We start from the raw sequence: 27,823 nt of genomic DNA, 5'->3' as shown, positions 1-27,823 counted from the left end.
TTCTCTACCCTACTGGCTTTTAGAGTCCTCAGGAAGGTAGTTGGAGAGACAAAAGACACGCCTAGCCTTGGGCAAGTCTCTCCAGCTCTCTAGGTCTCAGTTTTTGCATGTGTAGAATGGATTCCCTTTCTGCTCAAGCTCTGTGGTTCTGTAAACCTCTGAGAGCAACACATGACTGTGCTTCAGTGAGTACTGAGTTGAAGGGAGTAAAGAATTGCATGGTAAGTGCTGTAGGAGTTCAGACAAGGTCAAGGCCAATTGAGGCACAAGTAGTCAGGAGAAACTCCTTGGAAGAGAGGGTGATGAATAGCCATTAGGCCATCCTCCCTGAATGCACTACAGGAGTTGAATCTGCCCAAAGACACATCCTTTTGGGGTTTTAGTTCATTACTTTAACTGAGCGAGATCCTTGTTCAGGCGCTAGTCTGGAAGCCAGTAGACAAGGATTTTAGTGCCAGCTCTGACGCTCACTCACAGTGTGACCTTGAACAAGGCCCTTTTCAGTGATCTCCCCAGGTTCCTGTTGTCTGTAAAATGGACTATGTCTTTTTCCAATTCCTGAGTGGTAATTATAAAGTCTAGTCTATAATACTAGAGTAAGTTTCTTGAGGGCAGGCACCATGTCTTAACCATTAATTTTTATCATTAGTCATTCATTATTCATTAATCTTGATTTTACCTCCGTCAGCCTCACTAGGCCTCAGGTTCCTCGGGTATTGAGTTAGGTTATCTCTTAAGGTCCCTGCAGCCCCAAATATGTGACCCTATGATTGCAAGATTCTCCTCAGTACCTTGTACATAGAAGACCCTTGGGAATTACTCTGTCGAATTGAATTGATATTCAGGCCCCACATACAAACCACTTTCATAAGCATGAAACCCCAAACAATACCGGCCCCTTTGGATATCATAAAAGAGGCTTCCTAAAGCAAATAACCTTTTTTTTTTTTCTCATTACAGCCTCTGATGCAGTCTGTGAATTGAATTGACGAAATACATTTAAATCAGAACAATATGTTTCCAATTTTGGCTCCAGCGTACATAAGCACCTGTGCATCTCATTATAGTTTCTCCCAATTGTTGTCACTCCTCTCTTTGGCACCAAAAGAGTCCTTGCTAAAGGGTTCATTTGTTTACATGCTAAAGCGTGGCAATTAGAATGGTGATAGCTCTCTAATGCTACTTACTCCAGGCATTTAAAAGGCCAAGCACTTCCTCCTCAGGAGGAAAGTTATCAGTTATGGGATTTTTTTTTTCCCCAGAAGAGAAGCCTGTGAATGTTGAAAACAATGAAGAATACACGAAAATCTCATCGCACAGATAATAGTTTAATCAAAATAGGAGAATTAGCTATGCTTGAGGTGGACACTCCTTGGTATTTCGTGGTTGCTGTCATTTGGCATTTTAACCAACAAATATTTGCTGAATGTTTACTGTGTGGTGGTCACTTTGGAAGATCAGATCATACGCTGCCACTAGTGGCAGTATATTGGGTAGGGCAGATAATGGATAGGAGCTAATGTGGTATTTTTTATGTTATAGAATTATAGAATTGTAAAGCAATTAAAGAATTATGCAGCAGCTAGTGTAGGCCCAATCCCAAACTGATCTGTATGGAAATTTTAACCCAGTGAGTTTTTCTGATTTAGGCCTGTTCTCCCATCCATACAGCCCAGTGGTCTTCTACTCCCAGGGAGGAGGCAGGAGTAACCAAATCAGTGCTGGACTTAATGCAGTCATCAGATCAGTTTTTGCCCTGTTGCAACTCATATATAACTCCTGGATTTAAGCCATCCACCAACCTCAGCTTTCCCCATTAGCAGAGATTACAAGCATGGGTCACCACACCTGGTCTCTGAGACTACTAGTTTCAGAGAAGGTACCAACCTGCATTGGTACCGGGATTTTCCTCATTTGGGGTTCCCTGTGCCAATGCTATCACAGGTCTAGTCCCAATTCTGAATGAAATTCAGGTGTTAGAGAAGTCAGACCTGATGCAGTGACTGTCATATTCATTCTGTGTGTGAAAGAAAGCAAGAATTTATTATGGGCCATAGGTAAACTTTACATCTCTACAAGCTGAGAAATAGATATTTCTGAACAGCAGCAGTTGTGTTTATGGGGCCTTTTCTCATTTGAGTGTAAGTCAGTCAATAAACTAAATTAAGTACCTACTGTGTTCTTTCTAAGTACATACTAAGCACTGGGGAGACAAAGAAAGGCAAAAAATAGCTTCCGCTCTCAGAGCTCATAGTTTAATGTGATATGATGGGTAGTATAGAATGTTAAGCTGAAAAGAGTCTTCGAGATAATTTATTACAAAAAATTTTTACTGTAATCTCTTTGCCCCCTGTTTCTCAAAATAGTAAGGAGATGAGAAGTTCCAGTTGTGTTTCAAGGCAGTATTATTTGTAAATAAGGGTAGAAAACTTCTTAGCATAGTGTGATTTAAGGGATCCTTCCCCCCCCAAAAAAAAATCTCTTTTCCTCTAGTCTCCATTGCTTCACCAGATACCTAGAATTCTTACCTACAGGCTGTGTTCACAAATGTTCAGGGATGTTATTAGTTCTATATTCACTGCATTATGGGTTGAAGAGGCTTTTATGGAATAACCTGGGAACCTAACCATTGTCTATAACACTGTTTATTTGGAGAAGAACTCCTTCCAAGTTCTAACCTATCAACTTACAAACTTACACTCTGAACAGCTCAGAGAAGGAGTACATAAGGGAGATCTGGTTCCTGTAGGTGGAAGCATTGAAGGTTAAGATTCGTATGATTGGGAAGGCCAACAATCCATTAACCCATTTTAGTCATTAACATGTTGCCTGAATCAACTTAGCATTGTAGTCCTAGAAAAGAGTAGGCCCTCAAGTTTTTGAGGGTGCAGGTGTTGACCAAAAACAGGGTCACAAGTCCATGAGACATTGTGTTGCAACTAGATTTATTACAAGAGAAATGAACATGGATGTGGAACCCAAAGGGTTTACAATCCATACGGAAGTTTGCATATTTATGACAGTATAACAAAAAGAGGAGAAGGAAACAAAAATCTCTACCTGAAGGGCGTGACATGGGAGGGGGAAAGGTGCCTAAAAGTAGGAAAAAGGACAAACTCCCTCCCGAAGGGGAGAAGCAAGGCGATGGCAAAAGGGGCATTCCTTTCCTTTGGGAACTGCTAGACTATGAAAATATGATGGTCTGCTTATCCACAAGGGTCTCAGCTGCACAAGCAGTTTCTCAGCCTAGTGCAGACTGACTGGCACCTATCTTGACTTCCAAGGACACACAGGGAGTCCACCTTGGGATGCAAACAACAAATTATGTCAGCTCAGGGCGGGAGGGCCATTGTCCTTGACAGCCTCCTGCATACTTTGGTCTAGTGTTTCTGGAAAACATGGCAACTCAAAAAGACAAATTCAGGGGACCCCTTAACATTCCTTAACACAGGAAAGGACTAGAGGATGGGGTGCTGCCTGGGAAGATAAGCCCAAATAGATTACTACATATTACCAATAGATTACCTATAGCTCAATGTAGATGGAGGAACATTGTTGTTACTGCTGTGTGTCCTCAAAAGGCCATTCTCTGCTTCATTTCTTTTCTAGCCTTAATCACTGAAAGGGTGCTGCCTTAGTCAAATTTAGGGGCATTAGAAAAAAGTAGAAACTACACAGAAAAGAATGAACCTTGCTGAAAGCCACTCTCATTTACATCAAAATTTTGCCTATTAATATTATCCAGATTTTGCCTTTTGCTTGTCATTGAGTTTGGGAATACATGATATTCCTGGGCAGACAAGAAATATGGTTGACCAGGCCCATGAGGGGCAAGTGGAGAATAGAAGAAAATAAGATTCTTATGAATTTCCAAAGTTAATCCCATTTAATTACTTTCATCTGAGATTGCATAACGTCTTAAAAATAAGTCAGTAAGAAAATGATTTATGTTGCCTTAAAAAAGTGAATTCACTTTTAATTAATATTAACATGTAAGGGCAGCTAGGTGGCATAGTGAGTAGAGCACCGGTCCTGGAGTCAGGAGAACCTGAGTTCAAATGTGGCCTCAGACACTTGACACGTGTACTAGCTATGTGACCTCGGGCAAGTCACTTAACCCCAATTGCCCTGCCCCCTCCAAAAAAAATTAACATGTAAGAGATGAGGACACATGGGTATAAAATATTTCATATAATGTTAGATTCTTTTCAATGTATTTAGTTTTGCTAAAAATTTTTTCTTTTAAAAAATCCTCATTTTTAGGGATGACTATCTGTGAAGAGAGATGGGGAAGAATACAAGAAATGTAAACAAAGTAAAAACAAAAGATTATTCCAAATCCATTTTTGAAAAATGTCTCTCAAGTCCAAAGACTCTATAAAAGTTTAAAAAGGGAGAGAGTTAAAATTTTGATTTTTTAAAATTAAATGAAAATTGTTTTCAATTAATCTAATTTTCTCACTCCATCTGCAAGAAAAATAGAAACATAATTCTTGTAACACATATGTATAGTCAAGCAAAACTAATTCTCACATTGGCCTTCCCTCCTCCCCCCAAAAAAGATATATTTATCTCCACCTTGAGTCCTACCAGGAGGTGAGTAACATGTTTCATCATTGGTCCTGTAGAATCCTAATTGGTCACTGCACTGATCAGAGTTCTTAAGTCTTCAAAATTGTTTGTCTTTACAATGTTGTTAATACTGTATAAGTTTTTCTCCTGGCTCTGCTTATTTCACTCTGCATCAGTTCACATAAGTTTTCCCAGGTTTCTCTGCAACCTTCCCTTTTGTCATTTCTTACAGCATGATGGTATTCCATTACATCATTCAGCCATTTACTAGTTGAAAGACAATCCCTGAGTTTCTAGCTCTTTGTCACCACAAAAAGAGCTTCTATAAATATTTTCGTGTATATGAGTTCCTTTTTCTCTTTATTTCTCTGGGGTATAGACCTAGGAGAAGCATCATTGAATCAAATGGTCTACATAGTTTAATAACTTTTGGGGTTGATTCCAAATTACTTTTCAGAATGATTAAAACAATTCATGGCTCCATCAAAAGTACATTATAAATACACCAAAGCCCCTTCAACATTTGTTATTTTCCCTTTTTTTGGTTAACTTTGCCAATCTGACAGATGTGAGATGAAATGTCAGAATTTCTTTAACTTGCATTTCTCTAATTATTAGTAATTTGAAGCATTTTTATATGGTTTTGGGTATCTTGGATTTTTCATTTAGAAAACTGCCTGTTCGTATCCTTTAACTAATTATCAACTGGGAAATGCCTTTTATTTTAAATTTGGATGAGTTCCTTATGTATCTTGGAAATGAAACCTTTATCAAAGAAACTTGCCATGAAGATTTTTTTCTCTCAGTTATCTGTTTCTTTGTAATTTTAGCTGCATTGGTTGTGTACAAAAACTTTTTAATTTCACATAATAAAAATTTTCCATTTTATCGTCTTTGATCCTCTTTATCCCATGTTTGGTCATGAACTCATCTCTTAACCATAGATCTGTAAGGTAATTTCTTCCCTTGGTCCTTCAAATTGCTTATAATGGTCACCCTTTTTTGGTCAAAGTTACATATGCATTTAGAGGTTATTAAGAGAAGGTCCGTTTGTTCCCCACCCCCACACACACACTCACAAAAATGGAGAGGGGCAGCTAGGTGGTACAGTGGATAAAGCATCAGCCCTGGAGGACCTGAGTTCACATGTGGCCTCAGACACTTACTAGCTGTGTGACCCTGGGGCAAGTCGCTTAACCCCGATTGCCTCCAAAAAAAAAATGGAGAAATAAGACTAGAGACCATCTAGTCTTTGAACATCGATGCGGCGTTTTTTTATTATAATATTAATAAGTAGACTACAACATATTACAAAGATTATATACCATGACTAAGTTGTGTACCGGGAATGTAGAGTTAGTTCAGTTTCAAGAAAACTATCAACACAATAGACCATATTAATAACAAGAAACATTGGTATAGAGAATGAACAAAATGCCCCGAATCTGTGGATTATTATTCTCTGGCCATATGTTAACATTCTATCTAGAGGGTAACCAGGACACTGAGAAGTCTGAAGCCATGTCATCTGAGACAGAATTGAATGAATTTGGAATGTTGAGCCTGAAAAAGAAAAGATGTTTGAAAGATAGCCATTATGTAGGAGAGAGTATAGCCAAGGGTCACAATTTGCTGAGGATCCAATCGGGCCTGCAGTCTGTTTTTATACTGCCTGGGAGTTAACAATTGCCTTTACATTTTAAAATGCAATAAAATTTTATTTTAAAATGTAAAAACCATTCTTAGCTCACAGCCTACAAAAACAGGCAAAAGGCCTGCCTATAATTGGTGAACTCCTGATGTTGCCTATGTTACTTTTAAGGACAGAACTAGGAACAAAAGTAAAAAAATATAAGGAGGCAGATTTTGGTTCAGTCCAAGGAAAAAAATGTTCTCCCAAGAGGCCACATTGTGAAATATGTTCTCTTCAGGGATAGGGTAGAACCAGCTATTCCTGGCAAGCTGATTGTTAAATATCAGGTGTGAGCATTTACACCTCAGAAATTACAAATATACAGATCATCCTTGTTTTGTTTTGTTTTGCTTTGTTGGTTGTCTAGAATTAAGAAAGTGATGGAGAAAATATTAATAATGCAAATGAAACTTAAAAGTGTCTCTTTTCTGAGAGCTGATTGTTAAACACCACTGGTTCTCCATTACTACAAGTATTAAGACAGAATCTATATGACACCCATGTACCTGGGATGTAATTGAAGAATTCCCATGTTGGTGAAGAGATTAAATCAAGTAGGTTCTATCCAATTTGAAGTTTCCATGACTTTATGAATTTGAAATTTTTTGATGAGCTATTATGTTACTGTTTGTTTTCTGGCTCTATATTATTAGAGAAAGAAGGGAAGACCAGATTGGCCTTTTACTTGAGAAGGGGGAAAAAGCAAGGTATGTCAGTAACCTGCAAAGAAATCTTGCTTGTTTCTGAGTCTCCACTTTTCAACATTTCTGAAAAGTCATCATGGGTTGCTTGCTTTATCAGAAAATAAATCTCTGGTTTCTGCAGGCAGAATTTAATGAAAGACACCAAACTAGGAATTTCCTTTGACCCAGTGATACCACTTCTAGGCCTAAAATCTGAGGAGATCAGAGAAAGAGGGAAAAGATCCATATGTATAACAATACTTATTGCAGCTCTTCATGTAGTAATAAAGAACTGGAAGCTATTTCCTATTTATTGGGGTTGCCAAATGAATTATAGTTTAGGAATGGAATGGAATGGAATATTCTTGTAAATATGAAATGACAAAGTGAATCCTTTCAGAGAAACCTAGGAAAACATATACGAACTAATAGAGTGAAGTAAACAGAGCAAGGTGAAAAATGTACATAACAAGAGCATTATAAAGAAAAAAATAACTTGGAGAGATTTGAGAAGTCTTGAACAATGCAGTGACTGGTTATGATTCTAGATAATTAATGCTACCCACCTCTGGACAGAGAGGTGATGATCTCAAGCTAGAATAAGACAGTTTCAGACAGAGCCATAGTAAGGATTTATTTTGCACAACTCTATGTATTTATTACAAGGGTTTTGTTTTTCTTTTCTTTTTCCAATGGGGAGAGCAGGGTTAGGAATACAGAGCAGGATAGAAATAAAGTATGGAAGGGAGAAAGAAAATAAGGATCATAGGGGCATTTTTAAATGCATGGAAGAAAACAAAAGGAAGGCCAGAAAGAAGCACAGACAAGCAGGATAGATTCATGGATTGAACTTATAGAGGATATCCCAAAAGTCTAAATAAAGTTTTACGCTATTAAAACTTTGGGAATATACTTAAAAAGAAGAGCAAGTTGCACATTTATATGTACAAATATTTCTTTTTGTTCTACTGTGTATATGGAAATGCCTGTTTTATTTATACCTCATTAAGTTCAGAATAAAAACAATTTTTATAACTTTAAAAATTAACAAAAGTAGAATCAATTAAGTGGAGAGTTCTCCAGTGTTAGCACAGTTAGTGAAAGTTGAAGTGAATATTTTAATACAAAATATCACAAAATTTTTCATAACCTTAGCTATTTGAATAAAATAACCAATTTTCCACCCTTCCCCATGCCATCCCGGCAGACTTCAATTTCTCACAATTCCTACCAAGCTAGGAAGGCTTTGAGGACAGGCCAGGTACAGGCTTGCATGCCTGCCATTTGAAGACCAGTCTAGATAAAATGAAGATACTCAGACGATTGCTGGGTTGTGAAACCTTAGGTCCTAGCAACTCTTAAAGATCATCTATCTACCAAATCAGAAGAGGATTGCAGCTTTCATGGGTGGAAAGGTTACTTACACCAAGCAAATCACTTACCTGCAAGCATTCAAGTACTCTTTTTAAAAAAAAAATTACCTCTAGTATTAAAAAAAAAGTTTGCTTATCCATGGATTAAAATAAGGCAGGTGTTCAATTTTCTACATTTATTAGGATACATACTATTACATTGTGTGGTTCATTTGAATACCTTCTTTGGTATCCCTAAGAATTATCTTGTTCATAGAAATTGAAGTATAAATTAAATATGTTATTGTTATCTGAGTTTGGTATTGTTCTGCTCTAAATCAATTCTCCCTCTATATCACTCACTTTATTTTAGGGAAAAATAATTATCTAAGTTGTGTTTTTTTTTTATTTTGAGGCTACTGGCAGGTGATTTCTTTTTTGTCTATCTGATGATTTTGGTCTTCTTCAAAAATGAGGGATGAACATCTGATGATTTGTTGAATGGCAGTCTCATAATACTTTTATCCATTTTGGATAAAAGGGATGGAGGAAGGAAGGAAAGAAGGAGGGAAGGAAAAAAGGAAGGAAGGAAGGAAATAAGGACGAGAAGGAGAAAGGAAGGAGGAAAGGAAAGAAAGAAGGGAAAAGGGAAGGAAGAAGAAAGCAAGCATTTATTAAGTACGTACTATGTGCCAGGCACCATGCCTAAGTAAACTCTTTACAAATACATCTCATTTAATCCTTACAACAGTCTTGGGAGGTAGATTTGGCTCCTGAGAGAAACAAGGTTGCCTGATGGTAGGGGTCTGTGGTGCATCTGTGATGTCAGTACTATGGGTGTCCCTCTCACCAATGCTAAATATTAACTCCCCCACAATCCATCATGTGTGAGTCTTTAATTCAGTAAGCATTAGTAAATACCTACTATGCACAAGGCCCTGTGCACTAAGCGCTAGGAACAGTCTGTGATTTCAAGGAGCTTACATTAGACAAGGGAATTAATACTTGAATAGAAATAAGTAAATAGAAGAAATTCAGTGAATACAAGAAAACACATGGAGAGAACACTAAGCTGACTTCATTGTGGGCTCAGTGAGTATAGTTCTTTTTGACTTTCTGTGGTACGGTTTAATATATTTAAGAAGGACAGAGAAGCTAGAGGGTGAGAGGTAAACTGAGGCTGAAGTTTGGTAAGGCCTAATGGTGATAAGATGGGGAGGAGGGGATGAAAAGTCAAAGATAAAGGACAATATATTACTGAACTGGTCAACTATATAGAGTCAAAACCAAGAAGGGACTGAAAAGGCAAGGAGAGATGGCAGGCCTAGAAGTCACAATGAAATTAAAGAATAAGCTTTGGAAAGATAGGAGGCTATGAACAAAGAGAGGACTTTCAGGATTCAATGTCATGGAAGTATGGGAATAATAGGAGATGGTGGGCATTAATATCAGGTTTTCATAAAATTTTCTGTAGGGGACTTAGTGCCTCCAGGGCTTATTGTTTTAACATCTCTAAAGTACCTCTTATAAGGTTATTTATTTGTTGTCTGTCATTTTTGCTATGTAGCCAGTATATCTCCTTTTTTGGTTATACATGTATAAAATATCAACAGTATGCTTTGAGTATATCATTGTAATGGTTATTATCATTAAACCAATTTTCTTTGCATTGTTGTGGGTTTCACTAAATAGGCTTGTTGTGTTCCTTGTTGTGTTTAAGAACTCTTAAAGAATCTTGCCGTCAACAGAAAATCTTTCGGTTGGAGCGTCAGAAGCAGTGATGTAAACTGTGTTTCTAAAGTCATAGGATTAGGACTCTAAGGGAACTCAGAGGCCATCTAGTCCAAGTCCTTCATTTTCCAGATAAGGAAACTGAGGCCCAGCAAGATAAGTAATTTGCCCAAGTTCACACAAGTGATATGTGTCTTCAGTCGGAAACTGGAAGACAACTCATTGGGTTTGTTGCAGACGCTATTCTTATTTCTCCTACAGGTTGGATTAGATGATCTAAGACCCTTTCCCACACTGAGATAGTAAGTTTGAATATCCAGGAGCCACCTCCTTGCAGAGAAGTGGTGGACTGAGGGTTCAGAATGAAACACATATTTGGATATGGCCAATGCGGGAATTTATTCTGCTTAACTTTGTTTATTTGCTACAAGAATTTTTGTTTTGTTTTGTTTTTTTCAATTAGGGGTAGAGGGAGAAAGAATACAAATATTTATTAATTGAAATTTTTAATTTTAAAAAGAATGTTGAGAGAAAGAGGATGACAATTCAATAGGTTGGTTCTTCAGCTCATTCTCCAAATGATATATCATCTCTTAGTCTCCTTTTGCCCCAATCTCAAAGGCACCCTCTGATTTATGAAGCCTTAGGTTAGCTGTAAATAGCTATTGAATGTGATACATTGGTCTCTTGTGATTTTCTTATTGCTCATTTAGGATGCAGATCTATCAGTCAAGCTGCAGCCAAAATTGATGTCGACTTTGATTATGATGGACCTCTGATGAAGACTGAAGTCCCCGGACCTAGATCTAGAGTGAGTTGACCATATCTGGCACGTGTGAATTGGGAATGTATTTTGAAGAGGAGAGCATGAGGCCTGTAAGGCAAGAAAAATGATAGAGCCTAGGTGGCTACCAGCAGGATGGCCTATGTAGAGGCACTGAGTGTTAGATGGGGCCAGTTTTCAGTAGATCACCTTATAATCTGATAGCCAGCTCCCATCCCTTTTTAACCCATGTCCTCATGCAATAAAGAACATAAATAATAAACAAATTCAGTGTGAGACTCATAAACTAACATGGTTGAAGGAAAAACTGAGGGCTTCCTCCCTTCCATCTTGACTTTGCCAATTATAGTCAACTCTCCACTATCCATGGACTTTACTTAGGTTGTGTATCATCCAGGTCCCCCACCTTTCCCTGCCATTAGCCTCTCTACTGCCGAATGGGAAGGGGAAAACCAAAGGAGAAGAAACACAGGCTTAGCAGTTTTGTTGCTTGTTAGCAGCAAGCATTTGAGATGTGTCTGGGGGCCTGCTCACCTAATCCTTGTTAATCAACAGCTATGATAAAGGATTTGACAGAGGAGAAATCTGTAGCTATTGGCCCCAGTCTAGATGGGGTTTTTTGGCCCCTTTGTCCTTATCTATCAGCTCACCCATCATAAATGCTACTTGACCTGGGACAAATACCTGAGCTCCCTCCATGGTAGCAGGGGTAGATTTGATACTCCCCCATCTTTTAGGTAGTTTATACATAATTGCTTCTTCCTAAATGCTCCAGCCACCAGGGTAGAACATTTAGCCGTGCAGTGGTTGAATGGGGGGAACATGGTACAGTGGAAAGACTATTGGCTCTAAAGTCAGAGGGCCTAAATTCAAATCCTGCCTCAGACTCTTACCTGTATATACCTTGGGCAGTTCATCTAACCTCCCCAGGGTTGTTTCCTCATATCTGCAGTGAGTGGGCTGTACCATATGTCCCCTGAGGTCCTTCCAGCTCTAGATCAGTGAGTCTATGAATGCCAAAAGACCTTGTAGTTGTAGGCCAATACCCTTGTCAGCAGAAGATCAACGGTTTCCATAACAGTTCTGACGTGAGCAAGTAATCTAAAGATAACTTTTGAATCTGCAAGGGTAGTAGGACTGGATGTGTTTCTAAAATAGGTGCAAGGCCTAGAGCCCCTGGAACCAGCCCCCCACCCCCTCTGCTGCCACCCAGCTTTAAAGCAGTCAGAATTAGAAAGAATTTCTCCTGGGTGACTGCACTGTTCTTTGTCATGAACAAGGTAGTTCTGGCAACTGCCTTCACTGCCTATGTCCGCTTCCCCCAGTTCTCCCACCCATTTTCAGTTCAGCTCATTTTAGATTGGTTGTAAAAAAAAACTTAGTCAAAAAAGATCCATTTGGCACATTCCTAGTTAATATAAATTTTCTCAAATCCTCATCCTTCCTCCCTGAAACTTCTATAACTACTTTTCATTGGTGTGTTAAATTGGCTATTGAACTGTTTTATATATATTGTCTCTTCTTCTAATAAAGTCAGATTTCCTAATAAAAGTCCTGATTCATTTCAGCTTCCTGCAACAACGGTTTTTGTTTTTATTTTCAGGAATTAATGAAGCAGTTGAACGGAATTCAGGTAAACTGTCCATGGACCAACCATATTTTAACTAAAATTTCATGTTTCTGAATTTCCAGTTTGACTGTATGCTTATTAATGACTTTTCCAAATGCTCTTTACTGGAGGGAGTCAGGACGATCGAGGTATTGAGACAAAAGGGTGGCAGCTCTTGCCACTGGCCCCAGTGTGGGTCCTAGACTGTCTCTCCCTCTGAGCCTGCCCACAGGCAGCAAAGAAATGCAGGAAGAGCCACCTGTTTGAGGCCAGCCTATTATGTGAAGACTGATTTTAAAGCTGTGTATTCTAGAAGGAGGTGAAAGCAAGAAAGTCAAGGTGGGAAGCAGGGCCAGGGGGTGTCAAGTGTTCCTAAGTGGCCTTTCTTTGCATTGAGCGGTAGAACAAAGGATTTGATTCTTCATGAGAAAGTTGTCTAGGCTGAGCCATGCTTCTGCCTGAGGTCTTGGGCATAGAGAACACCACCAAAAGGACTCAGCGATGATAACTTTTGTCACAAGGTCATTACATCTATCTTCTCGCTTGTTCTCTCGTGTGCGCTTATATCAGCTGTTGCTTCCAGAATTCTGACACTTTCTAACCACTCTGTCTCCTCCTCCCTCGTCCAACCCCAACACATGCACCACATACACTGAGATGTCTCATCTATGCCTAGGAATGGAGTCATCTGTTTCTAAATTAAGGGACAAATGCACTAAGTTTTACTATTACAAAAATAAAAAAGAGGCATTTGGCTCTTGGTATTTTGACCTGACTCATTCTGATGCACATTTTAGCAACTACCTACACTCATTAGCTTCCTTTTAGATTAACTGTAGATTTGGGGTATATGTAAATCCATGGGGTCACAGAGACATATCACATATGTAAATTAGGGGTTTTCTAGGGACATAACCTTCAGAGAAGAGTAGCTGCCATGGCCTCATCCCTATCAGAGCCGGACACTGGATAAATGAACCACTGAAGCTATCCAGTATGACGTTTTTGACACACTTAATTATATGTCAGCTTTCACTGGGGTTGAGAGTAAGAACTAAGAATTTGAGAATATTTTCTACTTAGCTAACCAGAGTCTACCATACTGCTATGAAATTCTCTGTCTGGTACAGTCCACTATGTCTTTCAGACTGAACGCAGGAATAATCTGAAAGAATTGTAGTTATTCGTGCTGTTTGAATGTAGGCTGTATATTACAGGGTGTCTCAAAAGTCTGAATACGGCGTTAAGTTATTAAAGTTTGAAACAGCACTCAGCCCGGCATCCATTCTGGATTTGTGTGGTGAAAGCATGCCTCTTGTTTAAAACTCATTGATTAGGACAGAGAGTGTTCTGATGTTTTTTTTTTTACCAATTAAAAAAATACAAGGTTGACTTTGGATGGATCTGAAGCTACAGGATTGTGATAAGCCTGAATCAGTTTCTCTCTTTTTCCAAAAGAATGCAGAATCAGTTCATTTCTTCTGCAACTACAACGAGAGCCGAGGAAACTACCTAGTGGATGTGGATGGCAACCGAATGTTAGATCTTTATTCTCAGATTTCCTCTCTTCCCATAGGTAAGTTTCACAAAAGATGGGCATCATTGGTCATAAGGGGGAATAAGTGAAGGTATATAGGTGAATCAGTACAAATGGAAACCAATTCAGCTACTGAAAAACAGTTCCTATGCATGCTCTGTTACTGATGAAGGAAAATACTTCATTATTTACTAGGGACTAATAATTTTTTTTTTTTGGCACATTATTCAGGCCTGTTTCTAAGCTAGTTGACCTGAGAAAAATCCCTGAACTCCCTAAATGGCAGCAAAGGAGTCTTGTTACATATCCATCACTAGGGCTGTCATTAACTTTATTAAGTATATATATTAAAGACATGGTCTCTGGAAAGCAAGAACTTAACATTTAAGCTAGATGACACTGGCAGAGACCTACTTTGATATGACTAAACACATTTAACAAACATGTTTGCTAAACCACTGAATTTCAATTAAATATGTAAATTTAATTCAGTGCAACAAATTGATAAGAGCTCTGGATTAGGTGCTCAAATAATTAAAACCTAGGTCTGGCTAGTCCAATTGAGCAAATCATTTAGCTACAGAAAAGGTTGAATAATCTTGTTTCTTTGGTACTATGCATGTGCAAATTTTTGAATTTGTAGGGTTTAGATGAAGGGTACAGATTTCATTTAAACTTACATGTAACTTCATGTTAAGTTGATATTGTGTATTATGTGACACCCTATAAAAAAATCCATAAAGCCTTGTGGAATTTGAAGGGAAAAAAAGATGGGTATCAAATTGGGCCTTTATTTTGGCTCCTTAATGCTGCACAAATATGTTGATCCAGTCGATACCCCCTCCCTGCAGTCATATCCCTGATCCTGAGCTTTGCTACAATAGTTTCACATCTTTAAAATGTGCCTTGCTGTTGCTGAAGGGCCCAGCTAAATATATGATATGCAGGTCTCATATGGAAATGCTTTTAGCTCCAGGAAACTGTGATGTCAATCGCAGCTGGGAGACTTACTTTGGGGTTATTGAGTGCTTTTTAAACATTTTTTTCAATTGATTCCCTGCTAAATTTAAAGACCTGTAGGCTGAAGAGCCGATGAAGCATGTGCCCTCAGAGATAACACAGGAGGTGATGTCAGTGATCATCTTTGGCTATCCTCCTACTCACCATTACACCCCCACACTGGCCTGAATATATTCCTTCTGAAACTAACTTTGCCTTCCACACTCCTGCATTTATTGAGGACATTACCTCAGACATATTTACTTGCCATCAAAGGATGATTAGACAATAAGGAGCTACCAAGTAGAGAAAGTGAGATGACGTAGCAACTGCGGCAAATTCCTTCACAAGAATCCATCATAAACTGAGGGTGTCTGGGTCTTTGCAAAACTTTTAGATTCAGCAGTTTATGCATTTCTTCTGTTTGAATTAATTTCTTCTCCAGTTGGCAGATAGCTTCCACTATGGGATCATAGGTGTGAAGCTTGAAGGGGCCCACCTTACAAGCCAATAGTCCAACCCCCTCATTTTTTTATAGAGGTGGAAACTGAGGCCTAAAAAGGTTAAATGGCTTCCGCCAGTCAATAAGCATTTTTTAAGTCCCCGTTCTGTGCCAAGCACTGCCCTGGATGGTAGAGATACAAAAGCAAAAAGTAAGGTAGTCTTTATCCTCAGTGGACTTACCCAAGGTCACAAAGTGGCACAGATAGGATTTGGATCCAGTCATCTGACTCCACATCTAAGGCTCTAGATTTGGTTGATTCAATAATAGAAAATAGTGACAGTGAATTTTCAAGCTCTCTTCCATATTTAGCCTTCTTAGAATTATAAAACCATTTAGTCTTAGAGTTGGAAGAGACCCTAAAGGTCATTTGGTCTAACCCCTACCTGAGACATGAATTACTCTTACAACAACCCTGACAATTGGTCACTCAGTCTCTGTTTGAACACTTCTAGTGAGGGGGTACTCATTATTTATTGAAGTAGACCAGGGTTGGGGAACCTGCAGCCTCGAGACCACATGTGGCCCTCTAGGTCCTCAAGTGCAACCTTTTGACCTAGTCTAAGTTTTATAGAATAAATCATTTTATTAAAGGGATTTGTTCTGTGAAATTTGGATTTGGTCAAAGGGCCGCACTTGAGGACCTAGAGGGCCACATGTGGCCTCGAGGCTGCAGGTTCCCCACCCCACTCCATTTTTGGAGTGCTCTGGTCTTTTATTGAGCCAAAACATAAGAATCAAACTGTTTTCAAGAACCAGTGAGTCTTTTCAAATATAATTAAGCACCATTTATGTAAAACTTTTTGAAACCTATGCACAGTGACTTGGGGAATGCCTGATGGGAAGGCTGAGCAGGCATGGTTACCCCCCTACTTCTTGATACCTTTGTATTCAGATCTCCAACTAGATTTACCTCCAGACAGACTCGTTTTCATCCTCAGAACATTATCCAGACCACTACATAGAAGACTGGTGGGCCATGCCACATCATGGAACTTTAGTGCCTAGGAAGGAACAGACAAAGGCAGCTTTGCATAGTCATATACTTTCCGTAGGGCTTTCATATCCATCATCTCATTTGATCCTCAAAACATCCTTGAAAGGAAGGGCTATGTAGATGTGTGCACATGCATGCCCGCGCACAGGGATGGTTCATTTTCTCATTGGAAGACCTGACCTAAATTTTGACCTGGGGGCTTTTCCTTTCCCATTCTGGTATTTCCCCCAAGTACCATCTGCTTCCCCAGATTCTGAGACTGAGAACAAAATGTTCATTTCATAAAGTCGTAGATTTTTAGGTATATAATGGAAAGTACACATCTCTTAGTTTAACCCCCTCGCTTCTAGATGAGAAAACAGAGGCCCAGAGAAGGGAAGGGACTCGCCCAAGGTCACAAAGTAAGTTAGTAACAGAGACAAACCACTTAGCTTTATCCTTCACTGTCCAAAGCACCAAATAACTTTGCTCGCAAAAATAAAGTTGTCTAAATTAATTGTCATAAGCCCCCCAAGCTCACATTTCGTTACTCATGCCTGGACACAATCCACATGCTTTAGGTAGCCTTGAGAAGTATTCTAGTAATTGTAAAAACTTCAAATTTTGCTCCTAAAGGGCAGCAACAGCATGGGATATAATCAGAGGACCTGAGTTCAAGTCCCAGCACTGTCACCCAACTATCTGTGACCTTGGATGATGCCCTTCATCACGACGTGCCTCAATTTCCTCAACAGTAAAATGAAGGGGTGGCCAAGATCAGAGGTGCACTGCCAATCCTGCTGCCAGAATTAAATTAAAATGCAATTGGGAAATATAACAAAATAAATTTTAAAAAACAAAAGAACATAGACAACGTAGATTAACATGGTTTTCTAAGTGATACGTGGCCCACAGAGATCCTAATGTAAGGTTTGGTGGCCATTTGTATTTGAGTTTGACCCCACTGGTTTAGATGACCTCTAAGGTTCCTTCTAAACTCTAAATCTATGATCCTATAAACTAGGATCAATAGATATAAATTATAGGGAAATAGATTTCAGCTCAGTGTAAAATGAAACATGCCAATAATTAGATGTATGTGATAGGGAAATGAGCTCTGTAGAGTAGTGAATTCTTCTTCACTTCATCTTCAAGCTGAGTCTATAGAGAACAGCTATGCTTCTGCTACTTGGCTATAGAGTTTTGGGCAAATCTCAAACACTCTCCAAACCTCTATTTTCTATCAGTGTAGCCAGAGTGATTGGGACATCCTTGCTGGAATGGCCCAAGGAATTCCTCATTAGCCCCCAGCTGCAGTCATAAATAGGGATACAACACCATGACTTATTCCTTGGTGATCTTGGGAGAATCACCAATTGTGCTTTTAGAGCTGGAAGGATAATGGAGCTGGAGTTGGAATGGACCCTAGAAGTCATCTATTCGAGCCCTTCATTTTACAGATGAGGTCCACAGAAGTTAAGTGACTTACCTAAGACCCCACAGGTACTAAGTCGTTTTCTTTTTCTCAAGCTCCTGTGAAAAATGACAGTGGGCAATGTAGGTCACCTCTTAGGTCCCTCCTAACTCTGAATCCTACGATTTTATGGCTGGGGCCACTTACCCTGCAGGCTTGGTGTCATGGATAAGATGCTCTGGGCACAGATCCAACCTCTACCACTTACTGTGTACCCATGGAACAAGTCTTCTACCCTCTCAGAGCCTTAGTTCCCCCACCTGTAAAAAGAAGATAACACCTCTACGTAGTGTACAGGATTGTTCTGAGGTACAAATGAGGGAATATAGGGAATGTCACTTTGTTTTATATGGAAAAGTGCTATATAAATATCAAATTGACTGGGAGAGAAAAACTGAAAAATGGATTTTGATGACTCTTTTGACATAGCTTGGAAAAACTGAACGTGGCCTTCAATTTGGAGGCATGGTCATCCATAAAAAGCAAAGAGAGTAAAATGACATTAAGAACTCCAGGTGGCTATGGTTTTCTGATCTCAGATCAGGGTCTCAGCTGTACCTTTACTATAGAAGCCAGAAAAACGATTTGAATCTAACAACTAGATTATGCACCCTTTGGGATTTAATAGGACACTTCTTTGCCAGAGCACACTTATCAGCCGAGACAGAGAAGCTCCACTAACTGCCTGAGCAGAGAGATAAGGGATTAATCTGGAAAGACCTTTAGCCAAAAAGAGGCTTCATGCAAAAAAAAAAAAGAAAGTAAAGAAAAAGCCCAAAACCAGAAGGCTCCTTCCTTAAAGTGACTAGAGAGTTCTAACCTTTTTCCTCTTCTCCTTTCTCTTCCTCTCCTCCTAAGAAATGAGGTTGGCTTGTAGTGTGGATCTAGATTAAGGAAAAATGGATTTTAGCCCTATATTTCAGCATTTATAAATTAATCAACCTGGAAAAAATTAGTTCAGAGGGTAAAAGAAGGCTAGGTATCCCAGCTGGGGATTATTCCTGGGCCATGGCATAGGAATTGTAATGTTCCCCAGAATTAGGGTTCATAGAATTTAGTGCTAGAAGGAACCTTAGAAACCTTCTGGTCTTCCTTTTGCAAAGAAGGAAACTGAGGCATGAAGAGGTGAAATAACCTGCATAAGGTTACAGAGATGCAGAGCAAGAGCTTGAACCCAAGTCCTAGAATCCCAAACCCAGTGATGTTGCTATTACCATCCCGCAGTATAGCTGAGACAGAGCCTCAACAAGCTTTTAATGAGATCCTGCCATGTGTCAGGCAATGTACTAAGTGATGAGGATACAAAGACAAAAATGAAAAAAATCTCTGCCCTAAAGGCTCTTAAATCCAATCTGCACACCACTGTACTGCCACACTTGCCACTGGCTTATGGTTGAGTTTTCAAAAAATTGCCAAAAATCAACTATTTCGTTTCTGATTAAAATGGCCCACTGGAAAAAGTACTGGACTGGAAGCAGGAATATTTGGACTCTGGTTCAAGCTTTGCTACTAATTAATTGGGTCATGTGACATTTGACCAGTTACTTAATTTCAGGGCCCTAATTTCCTCCTCATCCTCATCAATAAATATTGAGTTCCTATTCTGTGAACCCAGAATTGTGCTCAGTAGTATAGTGGTTACAAAGAGGGATAAGGCATGGCTTCTTGCTCTCGCAGAACTTCTGATCTAATAGAGAAAACATAAGAGGCCTAAGAAGCCTGGCAAGTTACAGAACATTGATTTGGAGTCAGTGAATGTGGGTGTTACTCTCAGCTCATTTCTCTTCTCAGAAACTTATTTTCCTATCTGCTAAATAAGGAGGTTGAGTAAAATAATCTTTAAAATTTTTCACGCTCTCTATCTGTGATTTTATGTAACATACATAAAAAGCAAGATAATAATACAAGGCTAATAATAAATGTCAAATGAATGGTAGAGATAATAAGGGCTGCTACTTTGCTTTGTGACATTTGGTAAGTCTCCTGCCTTCTCTGATCTCACATGCCTCTTGTAAAATGAGAGGCTGGGAGAGATCATGGGATCAGAGGTCTAGAGCAGGAAGGGACCTCAGCAGCCATCCAGCCCAACCCCTTTATTTTGCAAATGAAGAAACTGAAGCCTAGAGAAGTTGACTTATCCAAGGTCACACAAATAGTAAACATCAAAGGGGATGGATTTTTCCCTCTTTGTTGCACTTTCCAACAGCCAGAGGTTTTTTCTTGATATAATATATAAATGTCTCTGGTTAATGATACTAGTGGAAAATATGGCATGCAGATGAAATTAAAGAAGAGGAAAGGAATTTAATTGGGTAGTAGTAGAGTAAAAATCGAAGAGATTGTTTCCAGTCATTCAGAAATCCACAAAGATCAGTAGTATCTTGTTAAGGAGGGTCTGAAATAACCACGATGTTGGTCAGCCCAGATATATTTTTAAAGGGAATATGATTTTGGTAGTAAATTTCAGATGGCAGAATTAAACATATTCAGCACGGAGTTCCTCTCTACTTTACTTGGTAATTAATCATGGACCACTTGCTGACATTTCTTCTACTGTTTTCTCGAGTGGTCAAGTTTTATATGTGAAAGAATTGTTCACCAGCCCTGGAGTCAGGAGGACCTGAATTCAAATCCATCCTCAGACACTTGACACTTACTAGCTGTATGACCCTGAGCAAGTCACTTAACCTCGATTGCTACACACACACACACACACACACACAGAATTGTTTAACATTTCCCTGTTTTTACGTAGTCTCCCTTGTACACTGGCTCCATGAGGCTAGGAATCTTGTCATGTACTTGTCCTGCATTATCCTCTACAATTCAATTCACAACTTTTATTAAATACCTGCTATGTACAAGGCACTGTACTAGACACTGAGTATCCAATGACCAAAATGAAAAATAGTCCTTGCCTTTGTAGAGCTTACATTCTTTTGTTAATCTGACTTTTATTCATATTTTTTTTCACATTATCGTTTTCAAACATATTTCACCTCTTCTTACCTATCAAATGGTCTCTTGTAACAAAAACTTTTTAAAAGAGAGGGAGAAAAGCAGTTCAGCAAAACCAATCAACATACCAGCCATGCCTGACAGCATATGTAACATTCTATACCTATAGTCCCTCATCTCTGGAAAAATAAAAATAAAAAGGAGGGGGAAAGGAAGATGAGCCTTCGCTTATTGTCTCCCTCATTAGATTGTAAGCTTCTCGAGGGTAAAGACTGTCTTTTGCTTCTTTTTATATTTCTAACATTTAGTACAGTGCCTGGCACACAGTAAGCACTTAATAAATGTTTATTGACTAACAGTTCTCCATCCCCAAGCTTTGTCTTTGCAATTATATAGCATTCAGTTTCTGTCTTTTTGTGGTTTCCATGTACATTGTGGTAATCATTGTCATTTTTTTCTGGTTCTGTTCACTTCTGCGTTAGCTCAAATAAGCCTTCCTCTAGGGCTTATGTTCTATATATAACAGAACTGAACATGTAGCTCTGGGCAGTTCTCAACAAACAGCTGCTAATTTGACTTTGGAAAGGTGAGGTTGCTAATGGAAAAAGGGATGTTCTTATAATTTTAGGTAGCTATCTGGTTTCCCCTCACCCCTGTACTGGGAACATAGTAATAATAGGTAACACTCACTTAGGGCAGCCAGGCAGTACAGTGGGCAGAGTGCCAGGCCTGGAGTCAGGAAGACATCTTCTTCCTGAGTACATAATCCAACCTCAGACATTTACTAGCTGTGTGACCCTGAGCAAGTCACTTAATGCTGTTTGCCTCAGTTTCCTCATTTGTAAAACAAGCTGGAGAAGAAAATGGCAAACCATTCCAGTATCTCTGCCAAGAAAACCCCAAATGGGGTCATGAAGAGTCAGACAGGCCTGAAAACAACTGAACAACAACTGTTACACAGGGTGTTCCAAAAATCTTGGTGTAGTTCTTAAGCTACTGAGGTTCTCAAAACATTTTATGTCATCTCATTTGATTTTGCCCCACCCAAAACCTTTGAGGTAGGTGCTATTATCCCCATTTTTAGAAGTTAAGTGACTTGCCCAGGGCCACATGCTATCTGAAGCAGGATTCAAGCCTACATCTTTCTAGCCTTAATTCCAGTGCTCTATCCACTATGCCACCTAGCTGCCACATAGTAGGCAAGCTCAGTAAATGCAAATTGAATTAACTCAGATTCCCATTCACTAAACAAATATCCTGGCTCCTTCCACTTACTAGCAAGGTACCCTTGGACAATTGGCTAATCCTCTCTGATCCTCCACTTTCTGATCTGTAAAATGATGACAAGGGTAGTCATGATGAGACAAGTAGGTGGTGAAGAGTTGTGAATAGAGTGCAAGACAGAATTCAAGGTCAGGAAGCCCTAAGTTAGAATCTTGTCTTAGACACTTAACTAGCTACATGACTAAGGAAATCACTCAACCTCTATCAGCCTCGGTCAACGAGGCAGCTGGATGGCATGATGGAAATAGAGTGCTGGGCCTATACTCAGGAAAACTTGGACTCAGATCCAGCCTCAGACACTTATTAGTTGTGTGATACTAGGAAAGTCATTTAACTTCTGTTTGCCTCAGTTTCCTCAACTGTAAAGGATAAAGGGAATAAAGAGGATAAAGGGTTGACTAGATAGCCTCTAAGATCCCTTCCAACTGGCTCTGTGATTCCATGATCTCACATTTGTTCTTTTTTTTTTATTTTTTTTTTTAGGTAAAAATATTCATTTATTTTTTTTGTTTTTATTTTTAATTTATTTATTTAACATATTTAGTTTTCAGCACTGATTTTCACAAGAGTTTGAATTACAAATTTTCTCCCCATTTCTACCCTCCCCCCCACTCCAAGATGACATATATTCTGGTTGCCCTGTTCCCCATTCAGCCCTCCCTTCTGTTACCCCACTCCCCTCCCATCCCCTTTCCCCTTCCTTTCTTGTAGGGCAAGATAAATTTCTATACCCCATTGCCTGTGTATCTTATTTTCTAGGTGCATGCAAAAACTTTTTTTTTTGTTTTTGAACATCTGTTTTTAAAACTTTGAGTTTCCTCCCCTCTTCCCTTCCCACCCATCCTCCCTAAGAAGTCAAGCAATTCAACATAGGCCACATGTGTATCATTATGTATAACCCTTCCACAATACTCATGTTGTGAAAGACTAACTATATTTTGCTCCTTCCCAACCCATCCCCCTTTATTGAATTTTCTCCCTTGACCCTATCCGCTTTCCAAAGTGTTTGTTTTTGATTACCTCCACCCCCATCAGCCCTCCCCTCCATCATCCCCCCCTTTTTTTATCTTCTTCCCTCTTCTTTCCTGTGGGGTAAGATACCCAATTGAGTATGTATGGTATTCCCTCCTCAGGCCAAATTTGATGAGAGCAAGATTCACTCATTCCCCCCTCCCCTGCCCTCTCCCCTCCTCCCACAGAACTGCTTCCTCTTGCCACCTTTATGCAAGATAATCCACCCCATTCTATCTCTCCCTATCTCCCTCTCTCAATATATTCCTCTCTCATCCCTTAATTTGATTTTATTTCTTTTAGATATCTTCCCTTCATCTTCAACTCACCCTGTGTCCACTCTCTCTCTCTCTCTCTCTCTCTCTCTCTCTCTCTCTCTACATATATATATATATATATATACATATATATATATATAAACACATACATATATACATACATGCACATTCACTTATATATATATAAACATATATATGCATATTCCTTTCAGCTACTATGATATTGAGGTCTCATGAATCATACACATCATCTTTCTATGTAGGAATGTAAACTAAACAGTTCAACTTTAGTAAGTCCCTTATGATTTCTCTTTCCTGTTTACCTTTTCATGCTTCTCTTGATTCTTGTGTTTGAAAGTTAAATTTTCTATTCAGTTCTGGTCTTTTCACTGAGAAAGCTTGAAAGTCCTCTGTTTTATTGAAAATCCATATTTTGCCTTGGAGCATGATACTCAGTTTTGCTGGGTAGGTAATTCTAGGTTTTAATCCTAGCTCCATTGACCTCCGGAATATCGTATTCCAAGCCCTTCGATCTCTTAATGTAGAAGCTGCCAGATCTTGGGTTATTCTGATTGTGTTTCCACAATACTCAAATTGTTTCTTTCTGGCTGCTTGCAGTATTTACTCCTTGATCTGGGAGCTCTGGAATTTGGCAACAATATTCCTAGGAGATTTCTTTTTGGGATCTATTTGAGGAGGCGATCGGTGGATTCTTTCAATTTCAATTTTGCCCTGTGGCTCTAGAATATCAGGGCAGTTCTCCTTGATAATTTCTTGAAAGATGATATCTAGGCTCTTTTTTTGATCATGGCTTTCAGGTAGTCCAATAATTTTTAAATTATCTCTCCTGGATCTATTTTCCAGGTCAGTGGTTTTTCCAGTGAGATATTTCACATTGTCTTCCATTTTTTCATTCCTTTGGTTCTGTTTTATAATATCTTGATTTCTCATAAAGTCACTAGCTTCCACTTGCTCCAATCTAATTTTTAAGGTAGTATTTTCTTCAGTGGTCCGTTGGACCTCCTTTTCCATTTGGCTAATTCTGCCTTTCAAGGCATTCTTCTCCTCATTGGGTTTTTGGAGCTCTTTTGCCATTTGAGTTAGTCTACTTTTTAAGGTGTTGTTTTCTTCAGTGTATTTTTCAGTATTTTTTTGAGTCTCCTTTAGCAAGTCATTGACTTGTTTTTCATGGTTTTCTCGCATCCTTCTCATTTCTCTTCCCAATTTTTCCTCTACTTCTCTAACTTTCCAAATCCTTTTTGAGCTCTTCCATGGCCTGGGACCAGTTCATGTTTTTCTTGGAGGCTTTTGGTGTACGCTCTTGCACTTTGTTGACTTCTTTAGGCTGTATGTTTTGGTCTTCTTTGTCACCAAAGAAAGAATCCAAAGTCTGAGACTGAATCTGGGTGTGTTTTCGCTGCCTGGCCATATTCCCAACCAACTAATTTGACCCTTGAGTTTTTCAGCGGGGTATGACTGCTTGTAGACTAAAGAGTTCTGTGTTCCACGTTTGGGGGGGATGCGCCAGCTCTGCCACACGAGCACTCGTCCTTCCCCAAGAGCCCCCAACCTGCACTGGGCTTAGATCTTCAGCAGGCTGTGCACTCCTGCTCTGATCCACCACTTAATTCCTCCCACCAGGTGGGCCTGGGGCCGGAAGCAACTGTAACTGTAGCTGCCCCACCTCTGCTGCCCCAGGGGCGGTGGCCTAACCGGGAACTCCTTCCACTCCCGCAGCTTTTCCCACTAACCTTCTCCACTGTCTTTGGTGTTTGTGGGTTGAGAAGTCTGGTAACTGCTGCAGCTCACTGATTCAGGGCGCTAGGGCCCACTCCGCCCAGCTCCTGGTCTGGTTGGTCCAAGCCGCTCATGCTGGGCTCTGCGCTGCTCCGCTCCCAGCTCCATGTGGGATAGACCTCACCCAGAGACCATCCAGGCTGTCCTGGGCTGGAGCCCTGCTTCCCTCTGCTGTTTTGTGGGTTCTGCAGTTCTAGAATTGGTTCAGAGCCATTTTTATAGGTTTTTGGAGGGACTCGGCAGGGAGCTCACGCTAGTCCCTGCTTTTCAGCCGCCATCTTGGCTCCGCCCCTGGAAGTCTCACATTTGTTCTTAAGAAAAGATTCATTACAGCATTCAGAGGGCCAGAGGCCAAACTAAGGTAGTATGTGGTCAAAAGGAAGCAGGTTAGGGAAGTTTGTATCCTCTTCTGGACTCTAATCACATCCTTCTCTCCCTCTCAGGTTACAGCCACCCGGCTTTGGTAAAACTTGTCCAGCAGCCCCAAAATGTGGTAAGTCAATTGGCTTGTAGGGGAAGAAAGATTATATTAGTCTGGATTAAGCGTGAACATGTAGAGAGATCAGCAGAGCAGGCTGGGACTCTTGGAGTTTATTGGGTGATAATGAAATGTGAGAATTTTTCTGCTCCAAACTTCTCCTTCTGAGCAAGCTTGGTTTTAAATGTGAATGAATCAGATTGCACAGGGATCTGTTTCCTAGTCCTCTTTTTTTATGAATTAGGAATGCTCGGGTCGGAATTCTTTTGGCAGCTGGGTGGGTGGTTTTTAGATTGGGTTTTTTTTTTGCCAGTTGCAGCTTAACAAGCTCAGCTCTGTTTTGTTCTTTTAAGAAGGAACCAAAGTCCTCGGAAAGGTTTCTAATGAGGCCTATTTTGGGCAGTGCTGCAATGAGTTTATTTACTTTTGAAGAGCAATTTTTGTTTCTAAACTTTGTGCAGATCCCAGATGCTATACCAGTTGGTGCCAAATGAATGTGTCAACAAACATTTCCAATACATTTTGTGATGTGAACTGCCGATAGGGTTGACACTGTACTGAGCAGGGCTTGACTGCAGGCTTTCTGAGGGAAACAGGCCTGATTACCCACCCTGAGCCATTCTGGATTCCTTGTTGGAGGATTCACCTTGTCCTGCCCTTCTCAGTAGATAGTGCTGAGACCCAGTGACAAGTAAACCACACAAGTAGAACATTTTTACAGAGCACTTTCTTCACAACTTTGTTTAGGTACAAGTATGTGATAATACCCATAACGATAATTACAATAACAATGATGATGATGTCACCCACTTGGACAGAGAGTCTTTGACTTGAAGTCAAGATCTGAGTTGGAATTCTGACACCAAAGAACGGAGATTCTACATCTCTGAGTCACTCCAAAGTTAACTATAAATTCAATCTATTCCAGCCACCATGAATTTTCCTCCTTCCTCTAAGACAGAAACCAAGCAGGATGAGCTCATTTGTTTTTGTCCCTTAATTTTTAGGGGGGTGGTTTTGGGAAAAGTTGTTAGTCTATAGAGAATTTCCAGTGAGAAAACTCCTTCTACCAATGTAGTTCTGAAACTGTTCTGCAACTTAAGAGTCTTAGGGAGCTGCGTAGGGCAGAGATGTGAAACTCACAGCTGAGCCAAGCAAAAATCCCAGCACCAGATTAGAATGTAATTGGGAAGTGTTTGACAAAGATACAATACAACTTAGAGAGTTAATTTGTTTTCTAAGTTTTCTAAGTCAATATGCAGCTAGCAGAGATCTCTTTCTATTTAAGTTTGATGCCATTGGCCTAAGATACTTAGGAATTACATAACTTGTCCCAGGTCCCAAAGCAGTATGGGACTTGCTGACTTTGAATCCAGCTCACTAACCATTTCATCACACTGCCTCTCATTTAGAAATACATTACGGGTACAATGAGTATGCACAGAGACATATTGTATACAGAGCCCTGGTGAGACACAGGAGAATATAGTTTAGTAATGGACCTGTGAAACCAGCTAAACACATAACAAGGAACTAAGGTAGAAAATGTTGAAGGAAAGATTTTCACACGCAAAAAGGAAGGTGCCTCAGGACGTTAAACCTAGCAGCTAATCTTGGCAGAAGAAAGAGCTCAGTCTGTGTACTCCTCAGGTTACTCTGCCAATGGGCTCTTCGTTAAAATGGACTTAACTTTTGCAAGTTAAATATAACCTTTACCTTTAGTCCTAGAGACAATGTAACAAAATTGAGTAAGAAGGAAGACTGAGTTTTTGACATGATTTACTGAGTAAATTAAAAAATCACCCAAAGAGATCTCTGACACGATGACATGGAATTTCTTCACATTGTTCAACCACCCAACTGAGGTATTTTCACTGGCCTAGCTGGCTTAGATTTGATGCTCCATAGAATCAGACTCACCTGCAGAAATATTAGTGATCCTGTCTGAGAGATCTTTCCTATAGGAGAGGTGTTGCATACTCCCATGGTGTGGCTCTTGGTGGGAAGAAATAAACCTTTATATGTGGTTTTAGAAATATTATTTATATCTTTCTGTATCTCAGAGGATCTAGGGCTTGGAAGTTACCTAGGATAATTCCTCCATT

The 27,823-nt window shown here is 39.6% G+C and overlaps 1 protein-coding gene across 2 annotated transcripts in view; it reads left to right on the top strand.

Moving 5' to 3' along the window:
- Positions 1-27,823, top strand: part of ABAT (4-aminobutyrate aminotransferase) — a 132,649-nt gene that overhangs the window by 76,424 nt on the left and 28,402 nt on the right. For both annotated transcript variants that reach the window (XM_036739331.1, XM_036739330.1), the window contains 4 exons: positions 10,745-10,842; positions 12,419-12,448; positions 13,883-14,000; positions 25,684-25,733. In XM_036739331.1, coding sequence (XP_036595226.1) covers positions 10,745-10,842; positions 12,419-12,448; positions 13,883-14,000; positions 25,684-25,733 — 296 coding nt within the window. The remainder of the gene's footprint in view (positions 1-10,744; positions 10,843-12,418; positions 12,449-13,882; positions 14,001-25,683; positions 25,734-27,823) is intronic.

Source organism: Trichosurus vulpecula, chromosome 9 (assembly GCF_011100635.1).
Source record: "Trichosurus vulpecula isolate mTriVul1 chromosome 9, mTriVul1.pri, whole genome shotgun sequence".
Classification (NCBI taxonomy): domain Eukaryota; kingdom Metazoa; phylum Chordata; class Mammalia; order Diprotodontia; family Phalangeridae; genus Trichosurus; species Trichosurus vulpecula.
Note: the sequence above shows the minus strand (reverse complement) of the source record. Positions and strands in the feature narration are given on the sequence as shown.